The sequence below is a fragment of the Trichechus manatus genome, unplaced genomic scaffold (genome assembly GCF_000243295.1).
Source record: "Trichechus manatus latirostris isolate Lorelei unplaced genomic scaffold, TriManLat1.0 scaffold00031, whole genome shotgun sequence".
NCBI lineage: Eukaryota > Metazoa > Chordata > Mammalia > Sirenia > Trichechidae > Trichechus > Trichechus manatus.
In genome coordinates this window covers 22,292,537-22,307,501 of record NW_004443967.1, presented here as the reverse complement: position 1 = coordinate 22,307,501, position 14,965 = coordinate 22,292,537, and the positions used below count along the sequence as shown (strand labels likewise).

General features: G+C 51.8%; 1 protein-coding gene across 2 annotated transcripts; it reads right to left on the bottom strand.

The window, feature by feature from the left end:
• Nucleotides 1-539: 539 nt before the first annotated feature.
• PAOX (polyamine oxidase) lies at nucleotides 540-11,761 on the bottom strand. Of its 2 annotated transcripts, XM_004374999.2 has the most exons (7): nucleotides 11,570-11,761; nucleotides 10,514-11,000; nucleotides 9,500-9,699; nucleotides 7,169-7,421; nucleotides 4,323-4,435; nucleotides 3,634-3,791; nucleotides 540-782 (listed from the first exon to the last, which is right to left on the bottom strand). In XM_004374999.2, the coding sequence occupies exons 1-7, from the start codon at nucleotides 11,751-11,753 to the stop codon at nucleotides 639-641; spliced, it is 1,539 nt and encodes a 512-aa protein (XP_004375056.1). In that variant the 5' UTR covers nucleotides 11,754-11,761; the 3' UTR covers nucleotides 540-638. The 2 variants fall into 2 exon arrangements, with proteins under 2 accessions (XP_004375056.1, XP_023585678.1); XM_023729910.1 differs by lacking the exon at nucleotides 3,634-3,791 and having other exon boundaries at nucleotides 694-782.
• Nucleotides 11,762-14,965: the final 3,204 nt, after the last annotated feature.

The following is a 14,965-nucleotide window of genomic DNA, read 5'->3' as shown; positions in this document are numbered from 1 at the left end:
CAGCCTCCCACACAGCGGTCCCATCAGCACCTGCCCAGCCTCCCACACAGCGGTCCCATCAGCACCTGCCCAGGAACAAAGGGGAAGACGTCACATCCGCCGCAGTGATGGGCACCGGCAACAAGAACTCGGTAAGCACGGGAGATGTCAAATGAGGGGCAACCCCAGGGCCTACGGCCCAACAGTCCAGGGTGGGCGGTCCCGAGGGCGTGGCGCTGGGCCCCCAGCGAGGCTGCGAGCCAGACCGGGACTCCAGACCCTGCGCATCAGACTGCGGGCGTGGGAGTTCTCAGGTGCCCTCGGTTGCCAGAGGGAGGGGCTGCGCGCTGGGATGAGTGTGGGGCCTGGGCCTGGATCAAGATGAGGACAAAGGACAGCAACCCTGACATGGTGGTGTGAGCACCTTTATCTCTGCAGCAGCACTGTCTGCATGGCACCGTGTTGCCTGTCTCTGGGAGACTTCCCACTCAGCTACGGCTCAGCCCTGGCTGGACTCCGAGGAGATACAGGAGACATGAGGGCAGGTGAGCCCTGGAGACCAAAGGAGGAGGAGAACCATCCATCCACATCCCCACGTCTCAAGCCGGGCTGAACATCCTCTGTCAGAGGAAGGATGGCAGGAGCAGACTGGGAGGGTCTCAGGGCTCAGGCTGGGACAGCTGCGCCTCCGTGTGCCACAGGCCAATAAGCCGGTCAGCCTCCCTCCACCCTGACAGCAACGCCCCGTGCGTGGTCGAGTAAAACGTCCGATGTGTGGCTTCCCCCGCAAACAGTATCTGGAGCTGCAAAAAAAGGTCTGGGTCAGAATGCAGACACGACCACCAGCCCTTCCCATCTGGCTGCAGAGGTGACGCCAGTAAGTGTGGTTTTGTTCTTCACTCAGTCACACACCCCGTGTGAGCACAAAACAAAAGCCAGGTGTGACTACTACCACAAACAGCAACCACGGAGGGAATTTCAGAGACAAGAAAGAGCTCTTGGAAACTAAACACAGTGGCAAAATGAAAAACTCAGCAGAAGGTTTGCAAGATGTTGTACAGCAAAAAACCAAAGAGATAGAAGGGAAAATACATGCATACTTGAGGAACAGTCAAGAAGTCCTGCATCTAAATAATAAAAATCCCAGAAAGAGAGAAAAGAAAAAAAAACTGGAGGGGAGGAGATAGAGCAGATAATTCAAGAGAACTTCCAGGTTGACAACCATGAGTTTCTACACTGAAAGGGTTGGCCACGGGGTCAGCAAAGGATGAAAGTCTTTCATGGTGAACTTCCAGAGTGCAGCGGCAAAGCACAGATGTATAAATGAGTTAATATGTATACAGTGGTTAGAACAGCGTCAAACTCGTAGGTAGCACTCAGTAAATGTTGGTGCTTAATACTTTGTCTTTCAAACTTCCTAAGATACTAAAGAAAAAAACCAGATGACCTAAGAAGGAAACGAAAGGCTTTGGACTTTCCAACAGCCACCCTGGAGAACGCCTTCAAACCTCTGAGGGATGTGATTCACAAGCTAGAATGTTCCACCCAATGTGCAGTTTGTAAATGGCTGTGAATTCATTGACACTCCTCCCACAGAGGAGCCCTGGTGGCACAGTGGTTAAGTGCTTGGCTGCTAACCAAACGGTTGGTGGTTCGAACCCACCAGTCGCTCCATGGGAGAAAGATGAGGCAGTCTGCTTCCATAAACATCACAGCCTTGGAAACTTTATAGGGCAGTCCTACTCTGTCCTATAGGTTGCTGTGAGTCAGAATTGACTCGACGGTAGTGTGTTTCCTCCCACAGAAAGGTGGGGCTATGACCCCTCCACTTGAATCTGGACAGGCTGGTGACTGCTGCATCAACCGAGTAGGCAGAGTGGCACTTTCTGACTTCCAAGGCGAGGTCACAGAAGGCAGTGCAGCTTCCCATGCCACAGGAACCTGCGCTGGAGCCTAAGCTGCCATGTAGGGCCACCATGCTGTGAGGAAGCTCAAGCCACACAAGAGTTCACGCGTAGGCGCACCAGGCCACAGTCCCAGCCTTTGAGACACTCAGCCCCAGCGCAGATACCGAGTGAAAGAGTTGCAGATGGCTCCAGGCCTCAGGGTCTGAGTCACCCCTTGCTGGTCCAGTCTTCCCAGCTCCAGACATCATGGAGCAGAAACAAGCTGTCCCCACTGTGCACTGTCTGAATTTCTGGCCTACAGAATCCGTCAGCATAATAAAGTGACTGTCCCACCACTAGGTTTGGGGTCGTTTGTTATGCAGCAATCAGGACTAGAACACTGTCAAGTGTAAGGGTAGAAAAAAAGATGCTTTCAGACATACAAGGTCTCTAAAACTTTACCTCCTATGCACCCTTTCTCAGGAAGCCACTGGGGTAAATGCTCCGGCAAAGGAGGAAGCCAAGAAAGCTGATGTGGAATACAGGAAACAGGGTCCAGAGCAGGAGGAGCAAGGCACAGGGAATCACCAGGATAATGGTGACAGAAGAAGGTCATAGGATGAGAGCCATGCACAAGGCACAGAGGGCTACAGGCGGGGCTGACCCAGGTGCCAGCTGTGTCTTCAAGAAGCTGGAGCTGACACGACACAGGCAGCTAGATGAAGTGAGAGGCACTTAGACAGCTAGGGGCAGGGGGACACAGAAACAAGCCAATTACACACGCTCATGATCACACATGCTCCCACACTCACACACTCCTGCTCACACTCTCACTCAATCCCACCCACACACACACAAATGGGTAAGAAAAAAATTCTGCACCCTCACAGTTCAAGTGTGAATAGTGTTTACAGAACAAGCGAGACAATGTAACGCTGCCTAGTGACTGTACCCAAGTGTCTGCAAAACATCTGGGAGGATGAGGAAGAGGGTGCTTGGGAGCTGGGGTGGGCAAAGGAAGGAAGAAAGCTAAAATCTTATCTTCCATACTGGGAGCTCAGTCAATAATGCCTAAAGCTAAAAATTCTAAAAGTAACACTAGCAAAGAAGCAAATTGAAAAGATTATGAGACAATTGGAAAATTGAGCACCAACTGAATATCAGATGATATTGAGGAATTATTGTTAATTTTTAAGTGTGATAGTATCATAGTTAACATTTGTTTTAAAAAAGGTGCCCTTATCTTTTAGATACACACTGAAATGTCTGCAGATGAAATAATATCATGTATGGGATACGCTTAAAAACAGTAAGGCAGGATGTGGATCGGGCGGAATAGGGCCGCTGTGAACGGACAACAGTGGAAGCTGAGGGGACGCAAAGTCCTCTCTACCTCTGTACACATTTGCAGTTTTCTACAATCAAGTTGTTTTTTAAAAGAGGCAGTATGAACATGTTATTTAGAGATACAGTAAACTGGGAAGTAAGAATCCACTAAAAGAGCGGGTGCTTCTGGGGAGGAGGGGTATCCCCCACCGGCCTGCTGGGTTTCGGTTTTCATTTCGGCTTGGTTTTGTTTCGTCAGCCAGCACTGTGAATTCTCTGGCTCTTTAAGCATGTGCACATATAATGCTGATAATATATTTTGAAACGTATTAATTTCAAAAAGAAACTGGATCCTGAGTCACAGGTCCCAGCCCCCCTGTGGCTCCCTCACCACCCCCTCCTGGGGCCTGTTCCAGTTTGCAGGATCAGGGTGTCTTCCTACCTGGGCGTCCACACCATCTGCAGGGAGGGGCTGAGCCAGCAGGTCAATGTCATCCCCAGTGCTGCCCACAGCCACGTAGCTGTAGGAGCCCCGGGTGTACGGGGCACTGTGCCAACGAGACCGCAGCACACTCCTGGGTGCAGGGAGCTGTGGGTTCCCTAAACCACAGAGACAAGCCCGTTAATACCACATTCCCACCCGCATGCTTGCAATCTGTTTTTCTCTAAAGACTAAGCTGTTTCCAAAATGAAAGACACAACCAGGGAAGAAAACCAAGCCACAGAGGGTACTAGAAAGAGGCTCTGCCTGTCACATCTGCTTAGCTAAACTCCAGACACACGAACAAGTAGTGCATGCTAATGGGAACCACCACCTACACACTATGGCCAGCAGAGGGGGGAACCTGACTGACCGTGTGGCCGTGACATTAGCACTTTGCAAACCTGGCTGAGGACAACTGCACTTACTTTGGTTGCAGATTTTGGAAAAAGGAAGCAGAAAGGGTTTGCAGAGTAATATCAGTTCCTTGGAGACAAGGACTGGTGCTGACTCCACTGTTACAAGGAAGGACTTCCCCTGGAGATTCAGAGAGCCACATTTAGCTCCTCTCGGTTCTGAACAGTTTAGTTCCCATTTGGAGACCAGCCATCAGCAAGCACAGGGCAGTAGCTCTGCAGTGGGGTCAGTACCTGTCATCCTCCGAAGGACCTGAGTGAGAGACTGGAGCACATCCTCATCAGACAGAGTCTCCATAAACTCAGACTCCAGTCCAGCAATGAACCCACAGAGGACGTGAATGGAGCTGTGGGGAGAAAGGCCATGAGAGAAGGCTGAGAAGGAGCCAGCAACTTTTCCGAGGGCTCCCTGACAACAAAGACAGACAGAATGTCGGTCAGTGGTTCTCAAGTGCAGCCCCAAATTCTGGGGATTCCCCCAAAAATACGTGTATCAATTTGGCTAGGCCATGATTCCCAGTACTGTGTGACTGTCCACCATTTTGTCATCTGATGTGATTTTCCTATTTGTTATAAATACTATCACTATGATGTTAATGAGATAGAATAGCAGCAATTATGTTGATGAGATCTACAAGATTAGATTGTGTCTTAGGCCAATCTCTTTTGAGATGTGAAAGAGAGAAGGGAGCAGAAAGACATGAGGACCTCATACCACCCAGAAAGCAGCACCAGGAGCACAGCATGTCCTTTAGACCCGGGGCCCCTATGCTGAGAAGCTCCTAGACCACAGGAAGACTGATGACAAGGACCTTCCTCCAGAGTCGACAGAGAGAGAAGGCCTTCCCCTGGAGCTACACCCTGAATTTGGTCTTGTAGCCTACCGGACTGTGAGAGAATAAACGTCTGTTTGTTAAAGCCATCCACTTGTGGTATTTCTGTTATAGCAGCACTAGATATCTAAGACACCCCGTCAGGGGTCTGTGAGGCCAGAACCATCCTCATAACCCTAAGACAGTGTTTGTGGATTCCACGGTGTTGACATTTGCACTGAAGAGCAAGAGCAGCATGGGAAAAACTGATGCCCCTAGCAGAATCGAGGCAGTGGCCCCAAGCCATGCTCACAGGTACTGTGTTCTCCACTGCCACACATATGCAGTTAAAAAGAAAAAGCCAAATTCACTAGAGATAATGTCCTCGATGAAGCAGTAAAGATTATTAATTTTATTATATCTTGAGTACATGATGAAATGAGAAATACCACTGAGCACTTGTACTGCATATAAAGGGCAATGGTTGCCCTGAAGACAAGCACTTGTGTGATGGTTTGAGTTGCCAGCTGAACTAGCCACTTCCAATCCCTATATGCTGACTTTGTTTTTTAGTCTTGCCAGAAATATCAATCTGTCCATCCCCAAATCAGTCATGGCATCGTTTTCTAAATCAGCACCTAAAGCCACATATGCTACTGTACTGAATGACTGGGCCGTGCAATTTAGCACTTTACTCATGGATCTATAATTCCATCATGTAGAAGGATGCTGTCTTTAGGCTGGGTTCTCTAGAGAAGCAAAACGAGTTGTCTTAGTTATCTAGTGCTGCTATAACAGAAATACCACAAGTGGATGGCTTTAACAAAGAGAAATTTATTTTCTCACAGTCTAATAGGCTACAAATCCAAATTCAGGGCATCAGCTCTAGGGAAAATCTTTCTTACTCTGTCAGCTCTGGAGGAAGATCCTTGTCATCAATCTTCCCTTGGTCTGGAAGCTTCTCAGCTCAGGAACCTCCGGTCCAAAGGACGCACTCTGCTCCTGGCGCTGCTTCCTTGGTGGTATGAGGTGCCCCACTCTCTGCTCCCTTTCCTTTCATCTCTTATAAGATAAAAGGTGGTATAGGCTACACCCCAGGGAAACTCCCTTTACACTGGATCAGGGATGTGACCTTAGTAAGGGTGTTACAATCCCACCCTAATCCTCTTTAACATAATCTAATCTTGCCTCCTTAACCATAGCCAGGGTTAGGATTTACAACACATAGAAAAATTACAATCACAAAATGGAAGACAACCACACAATACTGGGAATCACGGCCTAACCAAGCTGACACATATTTTTGGGGGACGCAATTCAATCCATGACACCCATAAAGCATATAAATAGAGAGAGATTTATATCAAGGAAATGGCTCAGGCGGTTGAAGATACTGGAACATCCCAAGCCTGTGGGTCAGGATAGAGGCTTCTCCTAATTCACATAGCTGCAGGGGCTGGTGAACCCAAGATCGGTAGGTCAGAGAGCAGGGCTGTTGCTCACAGGCTGCGAAGATCAACGTATCCCAAGATTGGCAGGCAAGACGGCAAGTAAGTTGCTAGCAGAAGTCCCAAGAGCCGGAGGTCAGATGAACAGGAGCCAGCTGCAGGATCCAGAGTGAGCAAAAGCCCACGAACCTTGCCAGAATGTCCACTTATATTCGATGCAAGCCACATGCCCAAGGAAACTCCCTTTCAACTGACTGGCTACTGACAGCAGATCTTATCGTGGAGGTGATCACATTATATCACATCTCATCATGGAAGTGATCGCAACATCATAAGACTGCCAAACTACATCACAACTGCCAAACCACTGAGAATCATGGTCCAGCCAAGCTGACACACAACCTTGACAATCACAGATGTTTTGTTCAATTATCACATCGTGTTTAAGTACTGCCCCCAGTTATGAACAGACCCATGTTTCAGATATCTTCTTAACCTACAACGCCCAGCTTCCGACAGTCTCAATAAATACGTTCTTATTGACCGAACATACCTTCCCATCTACGAGCACATTCTAGGTCCTGAGACCCCAACCAGCTGCATGTGGAAATCTTCCATGTGTCTCATCAGGGGGTTCGAGCCCGGGTGCCTGTTACCAGGGCCTTGGGGTGATCCTGGGCTCCCCACACATGGAACCCTCCAGAAACACACTGCGATGAATCACCACACTTTTGGGCCCTCTAGTAAAGGCGTAATGCCTCTGCCCACACTTAGGGTCACACCTGCCATGCCCACAAAAAAACTTAGGAAGCGTACGTACCCAAAGGAGGGCAGGACCAAAAAGCCACAAAGCTTCCTGACCCAGGTGTCTTGTGGTTCAGGCACAGCTTCCTCAAGTGGTGACGAGCCCTCCCACACCACCTGCATGTACTTGCAGTCTGGCTCCCAGAAGGGCTCCTCAAACTCCAGGAAGACTTTATTGTTGGTCCCAAAGCCCATTTTCCTGATTGCTTCTGCCTTCTCAGGGGGTAGCGGCGGCTGAAAGAAGGTGTCCAGATGTTCTTTAAGAAAACCTGGAATTCACAATTGGACTTGACTCACACACACGAATCTCTTAAGCTGGATTCAATCATCAACATGAACTCTACCCCCATGTCCAGTCCAAGGAGTCAGAGAAAGTGGCTGTCAGGGACGCGAGACACCAAAGCCACACCCTCCTTCAAAGACCACCCACTCATTCAACCGACCCCATGACCCACACCAGGCAGAAATGAGGATGGCCTGATGACCAGCACTGTGGTGAAGGGACACCACAGGCACTGTGGCCACCACTGGTCAGGCGGGGACAGTGAACACCACCCAACCCAAACTGGTCTGTAGGGCCAGTTTTCTCAATCTGGAGCCTTCTGTCTCTCAGCCTCTGTAAGCCTCCCCAGGCAAGAGTCAGTCTGGAATACCAGTTACATATACAGGTTTTACCTAGAGGCTACATAAAAATTAATCTACACAGCAAAAATAAATAAATTTAGCAAACAACAAATCAGGATGAAATATTTGTAGCCCGTGTGATAATAAGCCAACTTCCATAAGGTAGAAATAGCTCTCGCAAGTCAGTAAGAAAAGAATGAACATCCTGACAGAAAATGAAGCAGAGACCATCGAGAGGCTGTGAGGATGTGGGGAGTGGGTACTCGGACACCCTCCTTCGAAAGCAGTCCCATTTGTCCAGGCTTTGACATAGCACTTTTCACTACAGGAATTGATCCTACAGGTATATTCACACAAGTGTTTTTAAATGTACACAAAAAGCGTTGTGTGAAATAGAAAAATGAAAAGGGCGTAAATTTCCATCAACAGTTATTAAATAACAACATAAACATACAAGAGGACACTATGAGGCTGTAAGAAGACAAATGTGGTATATGACTTGGCTCCAACAATTTCAACACAGCCGAAACAATGTATGTACTGATTATATCCCTAATATTAGCATTTGGCAGAGGCTCAATAACCACATATTGCAAAAATGAGCGAGCGAATGAATAAATCAACAAAACCACTGACGTTAAAAATTAAAAAAAAAAAAAAGACTATGACAGACCTCTATGTGCTAACCTGGAAACAATGACAAAAAACGTACTAAGCAAAGAAGCAAAGCAAACCAGGATCAGGATGAGACGCCCAGTGTGACTCCGTCTGTGAGAAGAGCAGCACACTGAGCCTGTCTGTAACGCATAACCCATCCGACCGGAACACAGATCACCCCGCAGGTGGCAACTCTTCATTCTTCACCCTTCGGCCAAACCGAGATTCCAATGTCGGCTCTGGCACTTGCTAGTTTGGTAAACCTGGGCAATTAATTCTCTTAACTGCTTCGCTGAAATGTCTGCATTTGTCAAGGGGGGACAGTGCGGGGAGAAGATCAGCTAAGGCAGGGGTCACACCAACGTGACCCCCCAACGGAGCCAGTGGTCAGCAGGCAGCAGCTGCTAGTCTATCAATTCCATGTTTTACCAAAGTTTAAAACAACTTCAAGACTTCCATCTAACGCAGCACACCTGGAATTAAATAGGACTGTATCTGGAACTCCATCCGCAGATTAACACCAGAGCTAACCTTGACACCTGACTTTTAACAATCTTATCCCGTCACCAAGAGAGCAAAGCTGGCTACCCTCGGAAGGCAGCCTGACCCTTTCCACTTACCACCAAATGGGCAAAGCGGACAGTGCTTGCATCCTCTCTCATACCTAAAGCACACAGTCCCTATACTATACTACTTCTGTCTACCTGGAAGTTCTCCCTGGGTGGTGCAAATGGTTAATGTGCTTAGCTACTAACCAAAAGGTTGGAGGTTTGAGTCCACCCAGAGGTACCTCAGAAGAAAGGCCTGGTGACCTATTTCTGAAAAATCAGCCACTGAAAACCCTATGGAGTACAGTTCTACTCTGACACACATGGGTTCCCCGTGAGTCGGGATCAACTCAACAGCAATGGGTTACAGGTCTATCAGGAAATTCTTCAGGTGAAAGTGTGAGCTCACTAGCAAAGCAAATACCCCCGAGACAACCCTGACACAGGACAAGGCTGGGGCCAGCAGCACCTGGGGTGTGAATGTGGACTGCACACATGAGGACGAGGCTCGGCCTTACCTAAGGGCACAGTGAGGATGACGTGGTGGGCTGGGAAGCGATCCCCATCCTCACACTCCACCGACACAGGAAAGGTCTCCCCAGGAAGCGTCTCCTCCTGGAAGGATCCACCCCAGTGAATCGTCTTCACAGGCTTGTTGAAAACCAGGATGTCCTTCGGCAAGGAGGCCACTATGCAGCTCGTGAGTCCTTCGTAGCCCCTAGGGGACATGAGTGCCATTAGTGCTGAGAGAGCTCGTCTCTGGACGGGGGTGGGTCTGCCTGAAATAAACCCTAGACTCTTAAACAGTCTCAAAGGCGAGAACTACCTTCTCAGAGGAAGCCACTGAGTTTCCTCCTGACCCACACAGCGTATGACTCTGCCGGGATGGGGGTGCAGAGATACAGGAGAGCGGACCTGGAGTCGGCCTCACACACCCCACTCCTGCTGCTGGCCTAAGCTGTGGTTTTCTGTGCACACTGCAGGAATGTTAATACCTGCCTCTCAGGCTAATGGGAGGATTAAAGGAGCTCACGAAGGCAAAGATCCTGAAAGAACAAGGTTCGCAAGCCGCAAACACCCAGCCCCCTGCTTGGGAGCCTCGGGATGACGGAGGGTCCAGTTCGACACACCAAGGGACATACGATATGGGACAGCCCAGCGGAGAGTCCACTGGGGAAAGTCTCTCACACGCCTGGGGGCAGCCACCTGTCTCAGGGGAGGGGGCGTGTCTGGCCATTTCTGTAGGCGAAGCCCCTCCCACAGCACTCGGCGCATGAGAGGTCTCAGTAAATGTGGAAGGAAGAAAGAGTTACATCCTTCCTTCTTTTAATCCCTTTCTCTTCAAAATAACTTTTTCTGTTTCCCAAATGAGGAAAACCAGGGAAACAGAGGGGGCAAACAGCCTTCCTGCCCAACTCTGCCTCCCAAGGCCAGCGGGTCAGACCAGCAGGGGAGGTAGCCCTGGCTACACGGAGACAGCTAGGGCAAGGGGGACCTGGGGGGCAGGCAACGGGGGGGGGGCATGCACATACTCCCGGAAGGTACAGTCCAGCCCTGGCAGCATGGTGTACTCCCCAAAAGGCCCGAGGGCAAGCAGGTCCAGGCTGTGGGTGCCGCTCACACAGCACTCCAGGTTGAAGTGGGTGTTGAGGACAGCTAGCTTAAGCTTCTTGGTCTCTTTGTCCTCTGTCCAGTTGGCCATGTGCCGGCTGATCTCCTGCTTTAGGTACTCCCCAACGCTGGGGACCGGGGTCTCGGCCACATGCAGGAACTCGCGGGTCTGGTCCAGCAGAGTATAGAACAGATTGGCCGTATCTGCCACCAGCTCGAGGCTCACGCTCTGTCCAGAGCTGGCATATGACACAGAGGGCAGGCCCAAGTGGACCCCCAACTCCACCAGCTGGTTTTCCTCGGACATCTCCTTCTCCCCCAGCAGCCCGTATTCCGCGGCCAGCTGGAAAACAGGGTTGCCTTGGGAGGGTCCATGGATCCAATGGGCACCGATTTCCACTACGCCACCTAGGAGGGGACAAGGGCACCGCATGAGGTCCTCTCCCCAGGAAGGTGCCCCTGAGCCCTCTCCAGACCACACCCACCCTGCTCTATCCTATGCTCCAGTCCAGCGAGTCCCACACAGTCTGGGGCAGGCCGTCAGACTCGGTTTAAGGGGGACCCCTGGAGGGGGGCTGGCCTGCACCTGCCTGGGAGGTTACTTGCAGGGACGCCTGGGGGCAGAGGGGCTGCCTGAGAGGGGCCCGGGGGATTGCGCGGGGTGGGGGGCAGAACAGGGCTTATTCTGTGCAGAGCGGGAGGTTCCCTTCCCCATAGGCCTGGCTAACTTTGGAGGGAGTGCTGCTGAGTTTCGGGGCCCCGTAAACTCCCCCTGATTAAGTGGGCGCGGGACTAGGGTTTACACTGGGGCCCAGGTCAGCTCCAAGGCCAGTTCACACTAAGGCGCAGGCCGAGCCCGCAGGCCGGCCAAGCTCGAGCGGCGCCGGGTGCGTTCTGGGTAGGGGCTCCGGGATGGGGTTCCGGAAAGGGGCTCCGGGGAGAGGTCCCGGGAAGGGGCTCCAGTAAAGGGCCGTTACCGAATTTGCGCTCCGAGCGGATGCGGCCCCCGGCGCGGGCGGTGGCCTCCAGGACCCGCAGGTGCGGGAAGGCCCGGTGATGGCAGAGCCTCTGCGCGGCGCCCAGCCCCGCGATGCCGCCGCCTACCACCAGCACCCGCGGGCCCCGGCCCGGCGACTCTGCGTAGCGGCTACTCGACTCCATTGCGCCGTCCCGTGCGGTCCGCGTGAGTCCCCGCGGGTCACCCCCCGAGTTCTAGTGCCCGCCGAGCGCGCGCGGGCCCGGGACCGAAGGCGGGCCCTGGGGCTCGGGGCGGGGACGCAGGAGCGCGAGGCGGCGGGGGCGGGGCGAATGGGTTGGCTGGACGCCTGGGGAGGGGGCCGGAGGTGGGAGTGGGTAATGCGGCACGAGACCCCGAGACAGCCTCGCTGGGCTCCAAGCGTGCCCCGTGGAATCCCAGTTACGCCCAGGATGGTGGCGGAGGCCCCAGACACCGGCCCTTCCCCGCCGGCTCCCGCCGCAGCCGAAAGACGGCCAGTTGGGAGGGTGCGGGGCGGCCCGCCCGGAAGGACTAGGGCGAGCCTGGACCGGGTCCGTGGGGTCCGCACCGTCATCCTGAGCAGGACGGCGGGCTCGGTGCAGGCCCCACAGCCACTGCTGCCGCACGGGGTGGGCGAGGGTCCCCCACGCCGGGGGGAGTCGGGCCGGCGGCAGTGTCTTGTCCACAGGAAACTTGAGACGCGGCTGTAAGGCGGCGGCGCAGGCGTCACCCTCCTGCCCCACAGGCTGGCTCAGATAATGTGAGCCTTCACGTTCGGACCTTTTCCGCCGGAGGATCAGGGTACGAGAGAGTGCTCAAACTTCCATGAGAGGCCCACTCACGCTTCGAAGTCTAGTGGGTGCTGGCATTTCAGGGGTAGGACCAAGGAGGGCTTAACGCGTCCAAAGGGGGTTTGTGAGATACAGCCCATGCAGCACGCAGCTGTGTGTATGTATGTACGGTAGGTATGTGTGCACGTGTGTAGTCACATGTCTACATATGTTGTTAGGTGCCCTCTGGTCGGCTCCAACTCATAGCTACCCTATGTACAACAGAACTAAACGCTGCCTGGTCCTGCGCCATGCTCATAATCGTGCTATGTTTGAGCCCATTGTTGCAGTCACTGTGTCAATCATCTTGTTGAGGGTCTTCCTCTTTTTCACTGAGCCTCTACTTTACCAAGCATGATGTCCTTCTCCAGGGACTGGTCCCTCCTGATAACATGTGCAAAGTACATGGGACATTTCTCACCATCCTTGCTTCTAAGGAGCATTCTGGCTGCACTTCTTCCAAGACAGATTTATTCCTTCTTCTGGCAGTCCATGGTATATTCAATATTCTTTGCCAACACTGTAATTCCAAGTCATCAGTTCTTTATTCTTCCTTATTCATAGTCCAGCTTTCGCATGCATATGAGGCCATTGAAAACATCATGGCTTGGGTCTGGCGCATCTTAGTCCTCAAACTGACATCTTTGCTTTTTAAGATTTTAAAGAGGTCTTTTGCAGCAGATTTGCCCAATGCAATATGTCATTTGATTTCCTCACTGCTGCTTCCATGAGTATTGACTGTGGATCATATACGTAGAGCGTAATACACAGAGTACAGAGTTCAAGACAACAAGGTAAATGGAGAACCATCTCCCACGCCCTAACTCCACCAGCCACACCTGCATCTCCCCCAGTGGGAGCACCCTCTAGCCTGCACCCTCCGGTCACCCTGCTGACGTTCACAGTGTGTCCCAGCATGATGGCGTCTGGAGAAGTCCTCTATCCACTCTTCGGCCCTTGGGTCAGGAGGCTCTGACCAGTCATCTATTAAAAAGGTCGTCAAGGTCCCTGTGCCACCACATTAGGAGCAGTCTCGGCAGGACACTGTACCCTCTGGCCCTCACCAGTCAAGGCCGTGGCTCCTGGATTTTCTCTCTGGCCATCTCTGGAGGAGAGGGGCAGGGGCTGGGGGCCCTGCAGTCCATGGCCACAGACCCCTGACGTTCCTCTGGTCTGGAGAGGCCCCAAGCTTTTCCCTCTCCACCACTGAGACTCGTCTTCTGTGCTGGAGCTCCTTTCCCCAAACCACGTGCTCCTTTTTCTGGATTGACTCTCATGTTTTGGTGGAATACACACTCCTATTTAAGAGGTGTGTGGGAGGTCATTATTTTAAGATACTGCAATCCTAAAAATAAAAATGTCTTTATTTTGCTTCACACTTGATTTGTAATTTGCCTAGGAATCGAATGTTTCTAGATTAGAAACGTTTTCCCCCAGAATTTCCCACGCGGTGCTCCTAGAGCTCCTCTCTTCCGGTAGAGCTGTTTAGAAATTCAAAACCATTCTGTTCTCCAGCCCTTTCTTTATATGTGGCCCTGTGTTTCCTCCCTGGGAGCTTTTAGGATCTTCTCTTTAAATTTCACAGCAATGTGCCTTACTGTGGTACTGTACTATTTTCACTCACTGTGTTGGGCACTCAACAGGCCCTCATGATACCTCCTGTCTTTCCAGCCTGGAAAATGATCGGTTATTTCTACCAATGGTTTCTCCCTGGTGTGGTGTTGCCTCTTTCTGGAATCCCTACTTTAGGATGTTAGACACTCTAGACTGGCCCTTGAGTTGTCTTCCTATTTTCCATTTCTTTATCTTTTTGCTCTGCTTTCTGAGAGATTTCTTTCAGCTTTAACTTCCAAATTTTCCACTGAGTTTTTAATTTTCTGCTTAATAGTGCTTAATTCCTAAGTGTGCTTTCTTCTACGAATGTCTCTTTTTAGAGAAAAACAACAATCTATCCTTGCTTCATGGGTGCAATACCCTCTCTTAACTGAAGATAAAAAAAGTTGCCATCCAGTCGATTCCGACTCACAGCGACCCTATAGAACCGAGTAGAACTGCCCCATAGGGGTTCCTAGAAAAGATCACCACGTCTTTTCTCCCTCGCTGGTGGGATCCAATCGCCAACCTTTCGGTTAGCAGCCAAGTGCTTAACCATTGCACCACCTGGGCTTGTCAAATCCGAGGTTGACTCCAAGGTGCTCTAGGGGCGGGAGCTGTTGGTTGAGGAACCCCGGTTGTACCTCTAGGTCTTCCCCCTTGGGCTGGTCAGGTGCCCCAGGGAGAAGTCTTCCAGATTCTTCCATAATACTGGCTAATAAGTATTCCGGGAGCAGAGAGGGGGAGGAGCGGGGAGGGTCGGCGTGCAGCGTGGGCGGCAGCTCCGCCTGCATGTCCTCTGCCGGCTCAGCAGCCGGAAGGGCTTCCTCCAGCCGCCGGTGTGCACACAGCCTCGGATTTCGAGACCCTCGTACGCCCCCGCCTCCCTCGCCCCCGACCCCGACTTTCGTTCCGTCCCGCAGACCCTCGGTCCCGCCCCCCCAGCCCCCTTT

Coding starts and splice junctions, on each gene's coding strand:
- PAOX (XM_004374999.2), bottom strand. CDS start 11,753: ATGGAGTCGAGTAGCCGCTACGCAGAGTCGCCGGGCCGGGGCCCGCGG. Junction 7,422..9,499: donor CATCCTCACTGTGCCCTTAG/GTAAGGCCGAGC, acceptor TGTGAATTCCAG/GTTTTCTTAAAGAACATCTG. Junction 4,436..7,168: donor TTGGTCCTGCCCTCCTTTGG/GTACGTACGCTT, acceptor TTCTCCCCACAG/CTCCATTCACGTCCTCTGTG.